Raw genomic sequence first — 22,058 nt, 5'->3', positions numbered from 1 at the left:
AGCTAAAATCTACATGCTGGACCCTTTTTAAATCGTAAATGAATCGTATTTTCCTACTTGCTTTGAAACTTGCTGTGGCTTCTAGCTGAGTATGGTGAGAGCCAACCATTGGTCCCAGTTAAAATTTTCCAGTCAGAACTCAAAAAATGTCAATAATGCTCACAATTATGATACTATAATAACACTACAGAAGACCTCAATTTATATTTGAAACATCTGGAGACATAAAATGAATACACTTTAGGAGTTTTAGAGTTTCTAAAAGGATGTTTTTTGTGAATTGAGCTGTTTGCATTGTCACTGCCTCCTCATTCTCTTCAATGAGCATCCGAGTGAAATCTCTAGTGCAATATTTCTCATTACCAAGCCAATGTGCTATAAAACTGTCTAACCATCTACACACCATGCCTTATACACTCACTGGCCACTTTATTAGGTACACCTTGCTAGTACTGGATTGGACCTTTTGTAGCCCACCTGCTTCAAGGTTCAACAAAGCTCACATCATCATTTCTTGAACATGACAATAAGTTCAGAGATGGTCTACTGCATACCTTGGTTGTAACGAGTGGTTATTTGAGTTACTGTTGCCTTTCTATCATCTCGAACCAGTCTGGCTATTCTCCTCTGACCTCTGGCATCAACAAGGCATTTTCGCCCAGGGAACTGCCGCTCACTGGATATTTTCTCTCTTTCTGACCATTCTCTCCCAGTAGATCAGCAGTTTCTGAAATACTCAGACCAGCCCGTCTGGCACCAACAACCATGCCACGTTCAAAGTCACCTCAATCACCTTTCTTCCCCATTCTGATGCTCGGTTTGAACTTCAGCAGGTCGTCTCGACCATGTCTACATGTCTAAATGCATTGAGTTGCTGTCATGTGATTGGCTGATTAGATATTTGCGTTACCGAGCAGTTGAACAGGTGTACCTAATAAAGTGGCCGGTGAGTGTATATGACATACACAAACTCTCCACACTTTCATCTCTAATGCCTGTAAAGTGACTGGAATCCCTTCCCCTTCACTGGGGTATAAAGGCCAGTGGGTTCAGCGATGTGACTCTGCTTTACTGACTCCTCTCCAGGCCATGGAGCTGCTGGTTGAGAAGGCCATCAGCAGTGCCTCTGGACCTCTGAGCCCAGGCGACGCACTGAGACGAGTCTTTGAATGTATTTCCTCTGGGATTCTTCTTCCTGGTAAGACACTATCAGTAAATCTTGGGGGAAATTAATTGAAAGCACAGTTATTGGTTACTTAAGATGAGCAAAAATCTACAAATATTATTGACAAATTATAATTTATCATTCTCTTTTTTAATTTTGTTGTAGCTCTCGGCTCAGAAGATCCATGCATCCCATCCCCACTATATAGAGTGTATATAAAGTGTTTTATTTGCTAACCAGTTAGAGCTACAGAGATTTCACACCTGACTGAATTGTTATTGTCTGAGAAGAGGCAAATAAAAACATTATTTTATGTTGGGGGGGGGTTAATGAGTTCAAACTGAATGCACTGCATTCTGAATACATTTTGAAATTAGATTTTATCCTGACATTTCTCTTGAGGTAGGCGTGTTTCTTGTTTTCTTGTTGTGTTTCTAGGGATGTGTTTCTTATGTGTATGGTTAATGATATGTCTTTCAGCCTTGTGTATTACTTGCTCATTGGTGTTTTGTTTGTTTCTTCAGGCGGACCAGGGTTGGTGGATCCATGTGAGAAGAATCCAACAGACACCCTGACAGCGATGGAAGAACAGCAGAGAGAGGACATAACCTCAAGTGCCCAGGTACTTGGAGTAGGAGGTAGAGGGTGGTGAGCTGGCAGGAGTGATTCAGATGAGATGCAGACTGGCATACATACCATACATGACAGTGCTTGATTATGATGATGTCATCTACCAGAATGCAGCAGCCACTACTCTTAAACTTTGGAAGCCATCTACAATAGCACCCGTCACTTTATCACAGGAGAGAGTTTTAACACATCATTGCATCCTTTATCAGAAGGTCGGCTGGACCTTGTTGAAGTTCTGTATATCGCAGCAGTACTCTCTTTTTGTGTACAAAGCCCTGCTGCATAAGCTCCTGGCTTACCTAAACTCGTTATTGTAAATATAAGAACATAAGTTACCAAACTAATTTTCAGGGTTGGTTGACTCAAGGTTTCTTAGGTCTCCACTGAATTGGGTAAATACACTTTTAGTTTTGATGCACCTTACTGCTGGAACCATCTACAAAATACATTACAGTTGGTTGTTCTGGTGCTGCTTGGAAAATTACAAAAATTGATTGAGGACCTTGGTCTCAATGTGACTCCCTGCTTAAATAAAAGGTTAAGTAAATACACAGTCAAATGAGATGCAGTCAGAAGAGACAGATGCCAGTGGGACGAGGCTCGAGCGACAGTTTGAAGTGAGAAGCAGATGAGTCAGATAAAGAGAAGCAGACGATAGTCACAGGAGACGCGGACAACAGATGACTTTAGAAACCTTGTGCATATCACACAGGCCGTTCAGTATGAGCATTGGTATCAGTCTGAAACCTCTTGTCTTTCTCCAGTTTGCTCTGAGGCTACTAGCGTTCCGGCAGATCCACAAGGTTTTGGGCATGGACCCACTGCCCCAGATGAACCCCCGCTTCAACGTGCGCAACAACCGCAAGCGTCGCCGGGACAACAGTGATGGGACAGACGGCTTTGAAGGCGAGGGAAAGAAGGACAAGAAGGATTATGACAGCTACTAGGACCCACCAATACCCCCCTCCTCCCTCTTTTTAATTTAAAGTAGTCTATATGTACCTCTGTCACTGCTATTAACAGCTGGATTGTTCTGCCTCTGGTGTAGTGGCTCACATCCAGTGTCATATTCAGCCTAGTGTTGTAAAGCAATGAGTATACCTGTATGACTGCAGCTGCACTGGGTACTGCAGAAACCAAATTAGTCCAAGGTGTAACGTTTTAGCTATAGATTGATCTGACCTGTGGTTCGGACCTAAGCCTATCCTAGCTAAAACCATTTTTACCCTATATGCTTCTCAAGTAGAAGTATACATGACAAAGGCTTTCTGCTACTACTTTCAGGATTTGTTTTATTTTTTTTTATTTTGGGGAAAGACATTCCTCTTGTTATTAAAATCAAAAAAAAAGAAAAAAAAGAGCGAGATCTATTTGTTTGTTACAGTTGTATAAATGGATCAGGAAAAAAAACCTGGGTTAAATGTCAATGCCTACATGCATGCATGCATTTTCTATTTGCATTCAGAGGTTTTGGCTGTTAGTTTGTACCCGTTGTGAAGCACATGATTCGGTCGTCAATTGTTTTATTTTTCCTTGGCTGTAAATTTGAATACGGTTTCTTTTTAAATGTGTTATGCACTTAAAAGGAAACCATATTCATAGGTGTAACGCTATGGTCTTGTCCAAAGGCTACAATTGTTCACAGGTCCCTGTGGCATTGTCGTACTGCATTTCTGAAGAATACACTGATTCCTGAGATGTTTGTGTTCGTAGTGCAGTTATTCCTAAACGTAGCTCTAATATATATGAAAATATACCTATAATCTTGCAATAGATCAAAAAGTGTTTGATTTATTGAAGAAAGCATGGCCGTGTTCAGATTTTTGTTATTGTATTATGGCTTTTAACATTTTGGTTTTAATAATGGCTAATGGCTTTAATGGCTTGCCCTTTATCTTGGTTTAATGCTGCATAGGTCATTTGAATAATCTATAATAAAAAAAAATTTAACAAAAAAAATGGTAACTGGGGAGGGAGGGAGTATAACTTTGATGTTGTAATTGCGGTTTAATGTAGATCCATTCTTTGATGCCTGTCAGCCTCTGTCAAAGTACCTCTGCTTTACAATGGGCAGAATAAAGACATTTCTTGAATGAAGGACTGCTGTGATGTGAGCTTTTTTTCCTTTGTGGACTCTGCTTGCTATTGTTCCACCACAGTCTCACACTTAGGAAATGGACATTTACATTTACATTCATGGCATTTAGCAGACTCCTTTATCCAAAGCGACTTACAACAAATACATTTGTTTGAGTAAGTGAATCATCTATCCATCAGTCATCATAAGATGGGGGGGGGGGGGGGGGGGGGGGTATGGATATGCAAATATCCATATTGAACACTAATACATCAAATTAGAGCAATCATTTATGGTTTCATATAATTTGAATCATTTCCTACACAACTGGGGGGGGGGGACAAAAACAATAGCAACACTCATAGCACAGTAATGACCAACAGTACCAGCAACAATATTGTAGGGTTCAGAGGTGTATAGACTGAAGGGTCAATTTATTTGTCCATTTTCCTCTTGATACTTAACTACTCAGTATCCCCATACCGTGATGCTGCGGTCATCATACTTGAAGCTAGGAATGATACTGACTGGGTAATGATGCACTGTGTTAGATTTGCCTCTGATTTAAAACTTTGAGTATTTGAAGTCTGTTGTTCTTTCAAAGTCACTATTGGCATCATGGCAGCACACCTCTGATGTTTCCTTATTCTCTGGCTGTTCACTTTGGAGGAAGAGCCTGATCTAATACGCACTTTCCATTGTTTAATCGTAGACCTTTCAGAGTAATGTTTATCAGAGATTTTCTCCGGCCCAGCAAAATATCCAAAAGGCTGCTTAATATCCATACAAATAAACGTTATACCCCTCATTACCCGAAGCCACGGTGGAAAACTCCAAATACAGAGTGCCATGTTTGGAGTTTTCCACCGTGGCTTCAGGTAATGAGCGGTGGATATTTCGTTGGCCTGGAGAAAATCTCAGATGATGGAGAGTACATGGATATTTTCAAAACTGGGATAAGTGATGCCGAAACAGGTAAGGGCATTCATGTTGAATTAAGTCGCAAGCTACGAGACACTGTCTGTCCTGTCGGAGCTTAGAGTTTATCTCTCAGAACATTTTGCTTTTTCATTTTTAACTATTTCCCCCAAACATCTATACTGGGCTTCCTCCACTGCAACCCCCATTCTATGGAACACTCTCCCAAACCACATTAAAGACCCCTCAAAACTCGTCCTTTAAACTTGCTTTTAATCTGTAACTATTTTTTATTATTGTTTTATTTACTGTGCTTTTGTTTAACTTTTTATTTCTTGTTCTCTCCATGGAATATAGTGTATTTGACTACTGAGAAAAGCGCTATACAAAATAAATGCATTCTTATTATTATTATTATTATTATTATACATTTCTTGCGAACGTTGTTGGCGAGGGGTGTGTTTCTGTGAGCTCACTGTCTCCACCCCAAGTCTGTAAAAGAGATACTTGATATGAACACCGCCCTGTCCTCCACACTCCGCGGTAACTCAAGAAGTGGCTGATTGTGCTTTTATAATGTTAGTGTCGTCCCCTGCTGTCCGATAGCGGGATGGGGAGGGAGTAACATCACCGGCAGCCAATGGAAGCGCGAGATTCATTGAGAACATGAGAATTGCTTTAAAAGCAGCCAATGGGAACGCCACATGGACGCGGTCATGTGTCAATGCAGGTTCATCTCGTCTCCTCCTCCTGATTTCCACTCGGCTGGAGCGAAGCAGTGGAAGTTGACAAAATGTTGAGTTTGGGAAGCGGGGGTGGGAAAACTGCCAAACCGTCGTTTGTTTCCTATGTCACGCCAGAGGTACGTTTCATGAAATGAATAGGCTATGTTTTGTAAAAATATCAGAGTGTTTGTGGACTAAGATAAAAAAAAATAAAAAATTCCCAGCACTTCACTCAGATACTGACTAGCATAAATGCTAACTGTTTGCTAACCATGTTTGTAACATGTTTGACAGGGCGTGGGTTCATGGCTATGGCAAAGGCATTTCACGGATCTGTTTTTTCCGGATATTGTTGTCATGTTTTGACTGGAACCTTTCTTTGGCTATAGGCCTACGATCGCCGAACTGAATGGGACACTTTTCAGTGTATTTCATGCAACTGTGTAGTTTCTGAATTAATGACGAGTCTTTCAGACAGGATGCAACACTCGTTGCAACAATGTTGCGCTTGAGAAAGAGCTGTCTCTGCAATATATCCGTTAGAGTCAAACAAAATGTATGTATTGCATTATCAAACAATAGTTTGTGTTTGTGTTAGAAATGTACCCCATGTGATATCATAGTATTTCCATCCGGTATGGGAATCCCCAATGTCCTATGAGGATTGAGACAAATGTGTTGTGTGGGAACAGCCTCTGAGAAGGGTCATAGCAGAACATATAGTTTGTCTCTACTAGTAGGGTTGATGGTTGAATTCTCATGAGAATCCTGATGACTGCAAGGCATGTTTATTCTCATGAGACTGCATGAGAATAAACATGCCTTGCAGTCATCATAACCTTACCATCAAGTGGTCGTATTTAGCCGTACTTAACTGGCCGTACTTAACTGAATGTGGTATCGAAGCCTAAATGGTCTGATTTATATACATGCTTGACCCAAACACTGATAAACCCCTTTGTTTGACAGATTATTCATACTATAGTATACCTTCTGACTACATTCATGTCCTCTGGGTGAGTTTCATCCTAGGTGGATGTAGGCTAGCAAGAGCAGCTCATTAGTGGCCGTTGGCCAGACTCAGTGTCTTTTAAAACAATATTAGTTTATAATAGTGTATAATAAGCCTAATAATAATCATAACATGATTATTAAACATGTTCAGAAGCTTCAGCTTGGTCCTATCTGTTATTAATAGGCTATGATGAGGGTATTAATTACTCGATTCATCTTGTGTCGTTGCATGCTATTATGATGTTTAGCTGCAAAGAGGACTGTGGACTGCCTTCAAATAAACACAATTGGTTGTAAGAAGCAAATTGGATAATTAATCAAATAAGCCGTACACATTCAGGTAACTTTTGTTACCTGATTTGTCACCAATTCACACAAGGAGGGGTGCTACATAATTCATGATGGACAACATGATTACTGTACACTTGTTACAAATGGTAGTGCTTCACAGAAGTTTGCACATTCACACTGAAATAATTCACTTCCTCTGTCAAGCCAGAAGTGTCAGTCTCAGGGGGACTAGCAGCATAGCTAAGGCTATTTAAAATTAGGCTAGCCTTATCTTTGTTCCGTTTCACTCAGAACTGGAATTTCAAAACTGGATTACCCTGTTCACAAGGCAAAAATCAGATTAGGCTGATCTTGTTCTAGGTAGGTTGAAGTATTCAATGACAAACTCAGGGCAACTCTTAACGATCATGGTTGAACAGCAGGTCATGACAGTTATGGCCACATGACATTTAAGGCTACAGTTATGTGGCTTTAAGTTTGAAAATGGTTGTCCTAAGAAATAAGTATGTGGTAAAGGCATTGTCAGCCCATGACATACTGTAGCAGCTGTTTAAACAAAAGGAGGCATTTTAAACAGCTAGGCCTAGCCTATGTCATGATCTGACAATGCCCTCACCACAGACTTCAAGCAAATAAGCAAGAAAAAGCCTTTTATCGGATCAGGAAGTAATATGTATGTCCGAATGATGAACTCCTACAACACCCATAGTGCTTTGCGCCTCCCAGCCAGCCATGGAGGCTCGTCTAAACTAAGTTAGTAAACACAAGTTATAGATGTTAACGTTAGCGCTGTGTTTATGGATGTAAACAAACCAGGCAGTAGCTAATTCAGAAACAATAACCTCACTCATCCAGCCTAAAGCTCCTTGTAGTTTTGAAAAAGCATGTGATTACCCCCAAATATGTCACTCAGGGTGAAATCCTCAAACTAGCGAGACCTAGCTTTTGATCTACAGAACACTGTTTTCACATGCCCACACGATTGTAAGGTGAACTGGAAACGTGAAGTGTCCCTTTAATTGTTTACATTATCGACACATTCCTTGGTGAAAAATTCTCTCTAATTTCATTTACTTTTTCTCATTCTCATCTTTGAGTACCAACCTCCAGATGCAGGCTAATCTTGCCCTCGTTTTATAAACAGGAAATCAAGTCAGAAAAGGAATCCTCAAGACAAGAGAAACATCCTGACTTGTTACCAGGTATTTGCACATGACTAATGAGTAGTTCTATGCTTTATTATTTGAATTATATTTGAAGAAATGTATTTGTTTGGGAAAAAGTAATGTCAACATGTCTTAGAGAGAATTTAGCCTGTTCTTTTGTGTCAACGAGTTTTGTTTAACTGATGCACCAAGGGGTATTGGGTGTTGAATGCTTTCATAAGTTAGGTTTTTAATTTGTTTTTAGTTTGTGTGCACTCCTTATTAATGTTTCCCTTGTCATAATAAGTTGCACAAAAGGTTAATGTGTGTGTGTGTGTGTGTTTCCCAGGGGAGGTGGTGTTCTGCAGCGCCAGCACCGTGCTCAAGTACACCCAGGACGACCTGTCCCAGCGGGGCGTCTTTGGCACGCTCCTCTGCACAAACTTCCGCGTGTCCTTTGTCAGTGACGAGGCTCCGTCAGAGGAGACGGTGAGGATGCCACATTCAATGATGGAAAATAACTAGGTCACCATACATTGAGCTGCCCTCCATTTATTTAGTGGTAGCTTGAGAGACACTCCAGTCACCTCATGGTATTGGACTGTTAGGCCTGTCAGGGGATTCTGCTGTCACATGGCCAGTTCTGTTAGGTCAGGGCTGATGAGAGAAAGGTGGAAAAGGAGAGGAAGCCTCTTTAGAGTATTGAGAAGATGCACCCTATATCTTGGCACTGTACTTTTCAAACATTGACACAAACTGTCACATACATGATGGGAAATGTTGAATCCCTGGTCTGGAACATATCATCGTGCCAAAATGTACTGGGATTTAACCAGCTACTCCAGCTCCACGCTCCGTGACCTTGTATGAGGAAGAAGCCGCACTGAGAGAAAGCTCTCACTGTAGGTCATACCATCATTATAGAGGCCGTTTGAGGAACTAAGTGTCTGACTCATGGGTAGAGCTGGTTTGTTTTGAGGTCTGCTCTTAATGTGGCTGGCTATAATTACCTTATAGTGCCATACAGGAACTCCCTGTGTAAACTACATACTAACATACTTTTTTAGTTTTTTTGCTCCAATGTAGAAAGACTACCAGTGTGTGGTGATTTACTCTTCAACAAAATCCTACATACTACTGTATGAATAAGGCTCTGAAATGGTGAAAATGTACAGCTATGTTGCTTGTTAAGTTCAGGCTATATTGTTCCTGTTCCATGTTTGTTTGAAGGTGTCCTCTGTGGGTGAATCAGTCACTAGTGTGATTTCCTCCCATACTGTACGTAGGCCCAGCTCTTCAAGAATAAGCTCTATGGTGAAAATGACATCCCTCTCTCATGTGTGGATAACATCTATGGAGGTACAGCTGACTGAAACCAGCTTTGACTTCTCTTCAATACATGTTTCATTAGTTTACAAGTGGATGACATTGTCATTTGTATGTTTTAGATTATTAGTGTGCTTGCGAAGCAACATACTACTGTTATTCTTCATACTTAATTTTCCTCTTTTTATTATTAGATTTTCTTCTCACTGCTGCTACTCCTACAGCTTTTATGCAAAACATACCATTTGAACTTCATAATGTGTAGAGAGGTCTAACTTGAGTTGCTTCTATTCACCTTTTTCATACTCATTATACTTTCAAAAATATTACCACTTTAGCTTAAAGGGTTTATGGTGATAAGATGCAATTTGGAACGCTGCTGTTCATACTACTTTTACACTCCAAACCTCAAAAACTCAAAATATATAAGTAAATATAAACCCTGTAAAAAGCTTGCTGATACCTAATATACTTTTCTATTCATCTCCAAAAAGTTAAACGATTGTATAACTCAAAGTCCCATTGGTTTTACATGGAGTTAAAAATTAAACTTAACTGAGATTGGAATAGAGCAATTTACAGGGAGTTCATGGTGGCCATTAAATCGCTTAGCAATCAGTTGTAGTTGAACAAGAAGTTAGTTTTATAAGCTGAATTGTGCAAATGTTGCCAACATAACATTTGTAAATTGAATACTTCATGTTGCCTATAGTCCTACACTGTTTTTCACTGAACAGCCATATGGAAGATATTAACTATCAGTATTGCTAGTGAAAAGAAACTGCAAGCTAGTTAGCTAATTTATGTCTAGCTATCTAGCACTGTCTTTTACAAATAGATTAACTAGAAATACAGCGAGCTATGTAACTACACACAATGCGGTCTAAATCAGCCATTATCGTTGGTGTGTGTTCAAGAACTCTCCATGGCAAGAACTCTCCATGGCTTAATGGTCATGACGATGCTTTCCAGCCCGACAGACCAGGGTTCAACTCAGTGGCAGTGGCAAAATAATAAATCATATCTTTTTACTGTTTTCCCTGTCTTATCTCTCACCATCTCTTTCTTCAAGTGTAGAACTTACATTTACTGTTGGGTTAGTAAGCTTAAGGTTCAATGTAGGCCTAGATTGAATACATATGAATATATATATATATATATAATACTTTTATTTTATATATATATATATATATATATATATATATATATATATATATATATATATATATATATATATATATATATATATATGCGCGCAACATTGTTTCATTCTTGACTAACCTCATCCATTTTTAACTATAGCATGTTGACTTCCTGTTAAGTGTTGTGATAAACAGATGGTGCCTTTGGAAGTTACTAATTCATGATCATTTGTGATGTCTTCTGTAGGTTATGAGGAAAAAAAGAAGCTATTAACAGGTGGCCTTGTAAAGAACAAGTACCCGAAAATCATCATTCACTGCAAAGATCTACGGGTCTTTCAGTTCTCTCTAACTTTCTCGAAAGAGGAAGATGCTAAAAAGGTAAAAGTAGCTGCACTTCTTGCATTTCCTCTTTTTGTACCTTTTTATAAAGCAAATTGATTTATTTGTACTTTCATGGTCTCCTGACAGATCGTCCAAGGAATTGTCCACCACTGTTTAGAGCCCAAGTCTCTGAAGTGTGTCTTTGCCTTTTCCTACAGTGAAGAGACAGCATGTCCAGGTGCGCAAATGAGTGAGATTGAAGTAAACTCTGATGAAGGATACATTCCTAATTGAATGTTATTTTATGATGAGTCAAATATACCATGGCAGCATACTTGTGTAATGTATGAGACTTTATAAACAGGTTCTGACAAATCTGTGATCTGATTTCCTAAATCAGATCACAGATTTCCGCTTTCGAAGTCATTAATTTTGACCACGACACGTGAGAATAGGGCGGTTGACATGGAGATATCAATAAGCCAACCCAATGGCCTGTCAAAACAAGGAACTTGGCAGTCAGTAGTCTTGCTTCGGGTCATGTTACCCCAAAAAACGATGTCACTATATCTTAAATCATTTTTAAAAATCCAACATACCAACACTGTGATAACACTGATAGCTGTCCTATTAGCTAGCTAGCAATACAGTGCATTCGGAAAGTATTCAGACCCCTTCACTTTTTCCACATTTTGTTATGTTACAGCCTTATTCTAAAATGGATTCAATTATTTATTTTTTCCTCATCAAGCTACACACAAAACCCCACTGTGGGTGCTTTTTCAAGGGTTGGTTTGGGATTTATATATCTATGTATTAATCCCAAACCATGTATATCTATGTATTCTACTTACCAGCAGTGCATCGATGGGTACTATTTTGGAACCTGTCTGTGCTGTCATTCTTATGGAGCACCTTCACCTGATAGCATTTTCCTAATGCTACTGCCAGTCGACTGGGCTACAAGATCAGTCTGTCCAAAATGCACCCAAATAAACTCCACATGACACTTACAACTAATAATAAAGTGGTGGCAGTCCATCGAAGCTAATTCCACTTTTAATACCATCACTTTAAAGTCAAATGAACATTCAATCCATTGCTTTGTAGTAGAACTTTCTGTTGAAGTACGCATTACTGTGTCCCTCTGCACAGAGCAATACGTTGTAACTACACTCTCAGGCATGTCTTACATCAGGTACCGTCATTCTAGCACAGGGAATCCTTGCTGAAAAGCTTTTATAATGCACCATCTGATAGCTGCACATTTCCAGAAATGTTAGATGTCAGATGTTAATGCACACCCAATAATTTAGGAAGTGTGGGAAACCGATGAGAAAGTCGTCTTGGATTGAAAAAAAACAACCAGCGAATACCAGCCTTAAAGTTCTTGCACTATAACATTATTGTCTTCTAGATAAATTACAGGCTGGAGAGAAGCCCCAAAGCAGCGCCTTCAAAATGTGTTTTTAGCTTACTCAGGGTGGGCCAGCCTCAATTCATCACAGGGAGTTGGCGTGAAGGGCCCCAACTGTGTCCCTCTGTCAGGGCTGTCTGGTGCTACATTCCAGAAGGTTCTCTCCCTGTTTGCTACGATGACTTGAGATTGTGAAAGGGACTTCCATTAACTCTGGTATTTGCAAATGTACGGTAAAGAGATGGCACTTGCTGATGAGAGATTGTATGAGGTGGTGTTGTTTTAAGTGGGAAGAACTGGCTTGGTTTTTCTATATTAGGTCATTTATATTTATTGACGGCATATAAAAAAGATCAATAGAAAAATACAGAAGATTTAAGTTTGTTAGGGTTACTTGTAAAATAAACAGTCAAAGTGCATTTTTATTTTAGACTGCCAACTGGAGATACACAGCATGAGGTTTGATGGCATATTAAAGGCACTATATACAGGATTACAGATGCCCTCTTTTGACGACAATGGGAATTGCAATGACAATTCAGAATAGTGTCTCCTCCTCTCTCCCCTTGCTCAACTTCTAACTCAAACAATTGACGTTTATCCAGCGAATATCTTAGTTACATGACCTTGAAACTAGCAGAGAACCTGTTTGAAATGCAGTTGTTATTTAGTCTAATCCCTTAAAGTAAATGCCTTGTGTTTTGCAGAGATGCAGAGGAAACAGAGGACAGTCATGTTTGACTCCAAGGAGGACTGGGCGCAGGACATGAAACGAACCAAAGGAAACTGCAGATGTGTTGTAGAGAACGCCAACTTTGAGCTCTCCCAAAAGTAAGTCAATTTTAGTACATCAGTTGATATGAAATATGACAGCAATATGAAACCTGCAATATGTTGACTGCAGATGAAGAAGCCCAACCAATGTTTGTCACTGGGTTTCCCAGTTATATAATTTATAAGGTCCTGGGGGGATTATCTTACTCAGAATATGGCTTAGTGACTGAGAAAATCAAATGGCTCTTTGATAATGGCATATTTACAATCTCAATGTAGTCACAAAGCATGGAGTAGAGGAAAAAGAGTAATGTATGATAACTAAACACAATTGAGGCTTGATATATTAATCATGCTATACTGCATTAATCATGTACTGCCCTAATCATGTTATTGCTATTTTTTTTTTTTTTTGCATACTCTTTTCAGAGAGTGTGCTGATAAGTGTAATGTGTTATTTGCGTTATGTTTTGTTCAATATTTCTACATAATCCCATGACGGATGGGATGTGTGGAAGCGACTGGACACAAAACTAAAAAGCAGTCGGCTGTCATAAAAAAAAGTCTACATTTACAGTGTGACACACACACAATCTACCTCAATATATAACACCGTGTTTGCATGCCTGTTCCCTGCAGGTTGCCACAGTTTTTCATTGTCCCAAAACATGTCTCTGATGAGGATTTAACTACATTCCAGGGGAAAGGATTACCAGTAGGTGCTTTTTAGTCTTGTATCAGCCAATCAGCTCTGTTTTGTGTGTGTAATAAAAAGAATAATAATAGGCCAAGGGTACTAAAGAATCTATTAGAAAGTTATGATATCACATGCATGCCTCATAGACCATTACTTTTCTGTATTGTCAATAAAAGGTAATTTGTTGTATTAATATTGTAGTACCACCATTGTATTGTACTGAACATTACATTTGATGATATATTGATGATGTTTTATGTGCGTTTGTGGGCCTATTTTGTCCTTTCAGATCTGGTGTTGGTCTCACCACAGCGGATGTGCACTGTTCAAAACAGCCTCCTTGCCGTTGTTACAGGAAGACAACGTCCCCCAGGCCTACATGGAGAAGTAAGATACCAAATTACATTTGTCATCGGAAAATAACGCCATCTGAAGTTTTGCCACTATATATTTGAAAGTATTTGACCCAGGTCAACTAGAGAATGTGGGCATACAGTTGATGCTGTCCTCTGCCAGTCTTCCTATCCCAACACAGTGTTTCTGTTGCAGAATGTTGACGGCTGTGGCTCATAACTACCTTTTCTCTGTGAAAACGGAAGACCTCTCGGACACACTGCCAACGGTCCTGGACATCCAGCAGTCTTACAACAAGTTCAAACAGTTCTTCCTCATCGGTGAGTTTAGTTCACCCTTTCACCACTGGAATGGCTGAGGGAAGATTTTTGTTGTTTTTTGTTAATATTTTATGTTAAAAAAAATGTTATTCAAATAAAACAGGACATAACATACAAGAAAACAATAAAACAACCATGTGACAAGGACAATGCACAATCACAATGTTAATTTAGTTAGTAATCCTCATCCTCACACGTTCCAATCCGACACAACTTCTCCTCACGTTCCTACACTGTCTCTATCTAATAAACTTGATCAAAACTAAAATGGAAGGAGCCCCACTCCTTTTAAAAAGAAATCCCCACTCCGAAAAAGAAAGAAGTGCTTTTTGATGGCATGACGAGTGTTTGGTGACCTAGGCGCTGGTGTCTGTCCCTTTGCCGGCAGACCAAATGATCATATCACTGCACATCTTGACAACTCTTTTTTTCCCCGCAAAGCTGCCAAAAGCTTCAACATTTGCCTGCAGAGTAACACAGTATGAATAGTTTCATATTTATATTCTCATGTATTTTTTTTTCCTTCTTCATAGACAACACAACAGAATTTTGGATGTCCGATATGAAATGGTTCTCCTCGCTTGACAACTGTGGATGGTTGGACATCATCAGGTCAGCTTTAACTACTGCTCTTCATGGATTCTGTTATTGTGTTTGGGGGGTGTTAATGCCAGTGGGTATGCTAACGGTTTTATTCTGTTATTGCGTGTGTGTGTTTTTCCGGATTGTCTTGCAGGCAATGTCTCCAAAAGGCTGTTGAGGTAGTTGAGTGCCTGGAAAAGGAAAACACCAATGTTCTTATAATGGGTAGGCTATAATAACCAATTTAACGTTGCTATGGCCGTAGTTGTTTTTCCTTGCAGTTGTACTAGTTGTATTATTAATAGAGGAACAATCAGCTGGATAGGCAATTGCCTGTGGACATGTGATGATTTAGAACACAGGTGTCAAACTCATTCCATGGAGGGCCGAGTGTCTACAGGTTTTTGCTCTTCCCATCTACTTGATTGATGAATTAAGGTCACTAATTAGTATGGAACTCCCCTCACCTGGTTGACAAGGTCTTAATTGAAAGGAAAAACCAAAAGCCTGCTGACACTCGGCCCTCCATGGAATGAGTTTGACACCTGTGATTTAGAAGATATGGTTGGAGTCAGTTCAGGAAATGAAGGAACTTCCTTATTGGACATTGCCCACTATTTTTTTCCTGAGTTGAATGGTATTGATACCTACATTGACCGTCAATAAAGATAATAAAATTAAGATAAGATAAATTGTCTGATCTGTTCCAGAGGATGGAGGTTCAGACCTGTGCTGTGTGATCTCCAGCCTGGTCCAGCTGATGTTAGACCCCTACTACAGGACCCTGACAGGCTTCCAGAGCCTGGTTCAGAAGGAGTGGGTCGCAGGCAGCCACAGCTTCCTGGACCGCTGTAACCACCTCCACCTCAAGGAGAAGGAGGTAGGATGAGGCAACAAGCCCAATGTGGTCTTTCAGCCTGTCTTTGTCGGGCCAAAGAGGTACGATGCTAATGTGTGGAGCTGCCTTAGCAGAATATATGGAGGTACACTGTTGAAAATGGACACTCAATAGAAAGCCACCACTCTTACATTTGATACAAAGAATTCTACTTCATATCAAATCATTGCCCTTTGAAACTGACTGCTCAGGAGCTCTGCCAGAGACTTTGGGAACAGAGACCTGCAGCTTCCTGGCTCTGCATGTCACAGAGCAGAGAGGGATAGGCCAATCAGAACAAACCTCTGGTTGTGCAATGGGGTAACAGTGCCCCAGGGGCCTTCAGGATTTCCTCCTTTTACTGAGAGCTCAGAAACACTACCAATGTGAAACCATGAGAAAATGTTCACCATATCAAATATATATGCCATATCTCACAATCGATTGGGCTTCCCAAAAAATACTTGATCACTGTGATGGAACGTTTATTTTGATCCTCGATATGCAACATTTTACAAAGCCCTATCTAGTGTTGCATTTGGATGTTGCAGTCAGTGTAACTATGTGATGCAGCCCTTTTATTCGGTGCTTCATGCCTCAATGAAGGAGAGAGTTGCAGTGTTGGACAGGCGGTCTACGATGTCAGGGAGTTTTAGGAGCAATAACAATTTCCCATATCTCTGGTGTTTCCTTTCAATAACATAAATTTCAACACTTCGTTCTGTCTAGCTAGACAACTAATAAGGTGAATTTAGCTTTACATGACGTGACATTTCACTTGCTATCTATTAATCAGTTAACTGGCTGGGTTATTACTTCGCGGAGGCAGACACGCTAATGCAGTGTAGGTGGTGTTGAAAGCCTATTGGCTGTCCTGAGCACTCATCTGGAGACAGGACCCTTCTCTATATATGTACAAAAATGCACCATATAATGTCTGAAGGTGAATGTGGGACCATTGATCTCTCCTCTACCAGACCCAGTCTCCTGTGTTCCTTCTCTTCCTGGAGTGTGTGTGGCAGCTGCTCCAGCAGCACGGGCCGGCCTTCCAGTTCTCTGAGACCTACCTGACCGTGCTGTCAGACAGCCTCCATGTGCCTGTCTTTAGCACCTTCCTCTTCAACTCTGACCACCACAGGGCCAGCGTCATTATGGTAACACACACACACACACACACACACTGTCTGTTACCTGATATGATTCAATGTACAGTCCTCTGCTTATTTGGTGAGAAATTGGTGTTTGTTCAATTAAGTTACATAGTAATTTTGTAGGTACAATAATTACAACACAATTTTTGAAAGAAAATATTTCTAGATATCAAACCAAGGATAAGAAGTAAAGCTGGAGTGAGTGACATGTAGCCAATAAACAGGTGTGTTGAATTCAGTAAACTCAGTTCAAGCAGTCTGCACCGTTTTGCCTTCATCTATGGGAAGTCAATTCACAATTTCCCTTTGATTTGGAGCCCATCATTTCATTGTTAACTTCAAATGTACCCTATTAATCCCCCACTCATTGTTTAGACACCACTTTGGGATTCTTGTCTAAATAAAGAAGTGTTTAGAAAATCTAAACTAAACTACTGCAACTAAATTGCAAGGTGAAAAATAAGGCAAAAACTGAATCACATTTCTACATCAGATTAATCAACTAATGGGAACAAATTCATTAAACTACACTTTTGTATCTCTGAGTTGCCAAATTCTCACCTCAGCCAGAGCAGTCCAGAGGCCTATAATTGCATATCAGTCTATAGTTAGAGTATCAGAATGATGCTTGCTTCTCAAGATTAATATTTGTGAGATATACATGCCAGACTGGTAGTTTGCCATAACATATCAGAATAAAAAATTAAATAAAAAATATGGCCATCTTCTACATGAGTAGTGTTCCAGTTACCCTGGCTAGTGAGTACTGTAGCTTCCTGTAAGTTGACATTACCTAACACACAGTATTGTAACAATCACTCCAGTCACTGGACTACTCTGGAGCCTGTACCATAGACAGCAGCTCCTGTCCTGTCTCAGCTGCTCTCTGTGGCCTACTTTGGTACACATGTATGTACAGTACACTCCCACCAGCCTCCCTCACTCCCTCTGCGTGCTTGTCTTGGCAGGCAGAATCGCCACACACACAAAGAGGCCCATTGAGCTGCCCCACCGTGTGGGACTGGTCGGTGCAGTTTGACTGCAAGGCCCAGGATCTCTTCACTAACCCTTTGTATGCTGAGAAGCCCAAGCAGGACAAGTCAGTGCAGAAAACGCACAAACCCAAGGTAAATAGTAGCACACATGTCTCTCATTCACTCACATCTGTATCACATGTAGATTACAGTGTCAGACTGTACAGCACAAGTATTACAATTAAAGCCCTGGTTTTAGCATAATTGCTCTCATTTTCAGTGTGCACATCCACGCCTGAAACACAGTATGCAATTGTCGAGAGGCAACCACACACAATAGCCTTTTCTCCATTGTGAGGAACACCACTCCTCGCGTCCTTTCCTCTGTCCTCCGCTCACATTGGAGGAGAATATCTAAGGGGAGGAACCTAGAACAACTTCTCCAATGTGTTTTCAGCAGGACGCGAGTGGAGGACGAGAGAAGTTGTGTTCCTAGCAATTGAGAAAAGGCTATTGTGATTTAAGCTTTACAAAATTACATAATTTAGATGGTCAAAAAAAAACAATCACTCTCATACTCAATCTCCAGCACCAAAGGCAGCTGTCCTTGCCCAGCTCTGCCTTCAAGACCCCACCAAAGAAGGGCTTCTTCAAGGACGAGGCGGACAGCCTGAAGAAGATACTGCGGGTCAAGCGCATCAGCCGCTGGATGCTGTCCCCAGACTCCCCCCAGGCCTCCCCCACCACGCGAGAGTTCTATGAGGCCTGGCAACGCAAGTCCCTGGACTACCACGGCCTGCTGCTGCCCTGCCTGGACGGGCCCTCGGTCCGTGTGTGGATGCAGAGGTACCTCCGCTGGATCCCGGAGGTGCAGATCTTCGGAGGAGGACCTGTCACAGTGTTGAGTAAGGTGGCCGACCTCTTGGGGGAGGTCCAGGAGCTGCAGAAGCAGCTGGACAGACACGGCTGTAGTTTAGCCTCCAACCACCAGAGGGCGAGGGGCAAGACCGCAGTGGCCGAGTTTGCTGCCAGGTCCTCTGTGCGGCTGTCGTCATCTTTCCCGTTTGTGACGCCAAGGAATTGGTCCTTCAAGCCAGCCATTCCCTCCAGTCTCCTACAGAGCCTTATGGCGTCAGGTAACCTGGCGCATCAGGAGGAGGATGATCCGGAGTCGATGGTCTGAGAAGGACACGCACTCTGCATGGCCTGGTAGTGTATACTCTGGGAACTAGTCTGGACCTAAGAAGTTAAGTTTTGTGGAGGTCCAAAGTGAAAAGCCTTTGAGAAAGAAGGCCAAAGCTATACCGTTTGTGCCCTACTGTAGCAACACTTATGTTGAAAATGATTCAAAGTAGATCTTCCAAGAAACAATTGTGATTTGATATTGAGTCTCTTAAGGAAAAGAGATATAATGTAGTGATGCACATTCATCCTAAGAGAGAGGGTTGCAAGGTAATCCCGTGCTTTGTCGATTTATAGATTTGACTGACTCACTTTTTATGGATGAATAATTTTGTGTAAAGGACATAATATTATGCAAGCTTAGGGCACAGGCTGTAAATGTATACTACTATGAATAATACAAAGATTTTTCTGCTTTTTAATTAAGCAAAACCTTCTGATCCTCTTTCGTTACCAGTTTCATACCAGAGGTTGCTTAACTGGTTAAGAGCCATTCCCTTTTATGTGCTGCCTTGCTCAAGTGGTCCAGAACCAAAATGCAACCAAAGTAACCAAAAATATGTATTAAGAAAAGAGCCATAAGTTGAACTTAAAATATGCATATTTTTCTATACTGGGTTAGGGTTAGTTTTTTTTTTTTTTTTTTTTTTTTTTTTTTTTACTTTGTGGAATTCAAAGTCAATCTCCTTCTTAATTGTTGTTGATACAATGCTTGTCCCATCAGGGTTGAGAAGGCCTGTCAAAGGCTATTTCTAAAGACATCCAAAGACACATTTAGTTGGTCATTCACTCATGTCTGCATTATATCCAACCATTACTGAGGTAACCAGATACTCACTATCATATATTGCATCAAACACATTATTTCTGTTGCTACACATTATACCAAATGTACAGTAGTTTGAATATGTGTGTTCAGTCTTACTCCAGCCATATTATTTGACATGAAGATATAGTTTTATATCTTGATATGCCTACATACTACAGCTTCATATGTACGTCAAAAACTATGGGGAATGCATTGAATCCGAAAGGAATTGATATTGATTGAAAATTGCCCGTTGTCCTTGTTTTAATTTATGATGAAATGTTTTTTTTGTCATTCCACGTTTGATATGTTTTCTGTAAATATGAAGAATGAGCAGGCTCTTAATTTGATACTGTATTGTGTATATTACTCCAAATTAGATGATTTTCTCTTGTAGGCTATGATTTAGTTATTTCAGAGCCATCTGCTGGTAAAGAATAATTGTGTATTTAACCTGCAAGGTGGAAGCATTACTTCCCATCGATGAGCTTGTTGAGTTCCACTCTCAGTGACTGCTTAACGTAGCCGTGTTGTGACACTGGACATTCTGATTTGGTCAGGATATTTGAGAACTTGGGTTCTGGGTTGTGTAACCTTCTGGATGGTGCTGGGGCAGAGTACCTAAAATAAACATGAATAGAGTTGAAAGAAATCATGTTAATTGCTATAATGATGATTCTGAATACCAAAATGTGATGCACTCAATGGTCTCTAATCATACATAACTGAAAGTGTGTTCATTTTCCACTGCCCCTTATTAGAAGTCATTTGAGTCCCATCTCAAATGAGGATGTGTATGTTTTGCTAACCCTTCCCTGACATGCATGCCTGTATAAACCATGTCATTCTGAGTTGTGATTCTGAATCACAAATAATGATTCAATGTGTGGATCTGCAAAAACAATCCCCCATTTACTATTAATATTGGTTATATGATGCATTTTGACATTTAATCCATGTCATGTTTACCATGCATGTGTTGCATTTGAACACTCAAATGCCATTGATTTCAAACACAGTGAAATCAAAGGCAATGCTCTGCGCTCAAACACAAGATGTTACACTTACTGTATGCACTTGTAGTTTTCTTTTTTTTTTTTTCTTTTTCTTTTTTTTTTTTTTAAACCAATCGTACTGCTTGTTCTACTTTAAGCTCATCCTTAATGAGATTGCCTTAAGCTTCAGAGAGCACTGAAATACAGAAGAGTAAAATGCATTGTTATTTGCTACCGGTTTTAGATGAAAGAAATCACTTTGTATTTTCTTATCTGTATTTTTATATTTTCTTGCACTACTGATGTCAGATACTGAAATTGGCACACTTGATTGCACATTATATCACTGTGTTAAATAAAAAATCTTTTAACAGACCAATGTGTCTACGATGATAAATATCAGCTTCTTATATTACTTATGATTTTGTAATAAATTATTTCTGAATGAATTGAAAGCATGCATTAGTCTGTCGTAAATTGTAGATGTTGTATTTTGAAAGATTGGAAAATTGTGCTCATTTGGAGGTGAGTTCCTCTTCAAGATTCCAGTAATTTTCAATGAGCTTCCCTGCTTGATGTGTACTGTCCACTACCCTACTTGGTGTTTCCATAGCATAATAGCAACTCAGTTTATTCTTTGAAATCTATGCACTTTCTCAATTCACTTTGACAACTGATGTCTTACAAGTGAATGGAAATGTCTGCAAGAAGGAAAAGTGTTTTCTTGGATTGAAACGACATAACATGGAAATCAGACATCTTCTTGAGAATGGAATGTAAAACGAGGTAATCTGTTCAGGATTAGACCTAGCCCATGGAGTTTCAAAATAAACAGAACTGCAATCCCAGAAGACCCACAATCTGTCACAAAAGATAAACTCTTACCAAAAGAAAGTGAGTGAGCTCATGAAATGCAATGAAAATGGTAATTTATAAAGAAGGGACATACTATGCTTGTTTACTCTTTAAAATTAGACTGTACTAGTCCAATATCTCATCAGGTCAACAGCTGGTTCCACCAAAAAACATTTTATTTTAAATGATCTGTTATTACTTTGCATAAATAGTGTTGCCAGGATACTGTGTCGCGGGATAAAACCTACCTACCTGTCCTGACTCTTCACACCACTTGTTCTTCCCCATAATATTACCTGGGTACTCAAGTGCCAC

At 40.0% G+C, this 22,058-nt stretch overlaps 2 protein-coding genes across 4 annotated transcripts in view; both read left to right on the top strand.

Annotated features, from left to right (window-relative positions):
- Positions 1-3,892, top strand: part of zfr (zinc finger RNA binding protein) — a 34,105-nt gene extending 30,213 nt beyond the window's left edge. For 2 of the 3 annotated variants that reach the window (XM_083674145.1, XM_083674144.1), the window contains exons 18-20: positions 1,087-1,198; positions 1,690-1,787; positions 2,560-3,892. In XM_083674145.1, coding sequence (XP_083530271.1) covers positions 1,087-1,198; positions 1,690-1,787; positions 2,560-2,742 — 393 coding nt within the window. In that variant the 3' untranslated portion in view covers positions 2,743-3,892. Of the gene's footprint in view, positions 1-1,086; positions 1,199-1,689; positions 1,788-2,559 lie in introns of those variants that run through there. The other variant, XR_014554327.1, reaches the window with a different exon arrangement.
- Positions 3,893-5,559: 1,667 nt separating this feature from the next.
- mtmr12 (myotubularin related protein 12) lies at positions 5,560-21,286 on the top strand. The gene is made up of 16 exons (XM_083673046.1): positions 5,560-5,652; positions 7,965-8,022; positions 8,315-8,454; positions 9,252-9,324; positions 10,681-10,814; positions 10,905-10,995; positions 12,882-13,005; positions 13,588-13,663; positions 13,935-14,032; positions 14,195-14,319; positions 14,853-14,931; positions 15,056-15,126; positions 15,612-15,781; positions 16,756-16,932; positions 17,898-18,056; positions 18,493-21,286. Exons 1-16 carry the CDS (start codon positions 5,584-5,586, stop codon positions 19,084-19,086), a joined length of 2,238 nt encoding a protein of 745 aa, XP_083529172.1. The 5' UTR covers positions 5,560-5,583; the 3' UTR covers positions 19,087-21,286.
- Positions 21,287-22,058: the final 772 nt, after the last annotated feature.

This window comes from Argentina silus (genome assembly GCF_951799395.1).
Source record: "Argentina silus genome assembly, chromosome: 7".
In the NCBI taxonomy this organism is placed as follows: domain Eukaryota; kingdom Metazoa; phylum Chordata; class Actinopteri; order Argentiniformes; family Argentinidae; genus Argentina; species Argentina silus.
Note: the sequence above shows the minus strand (reverse complement) of the source record. Positions and strands in the feature narration are given on the sequence as shown.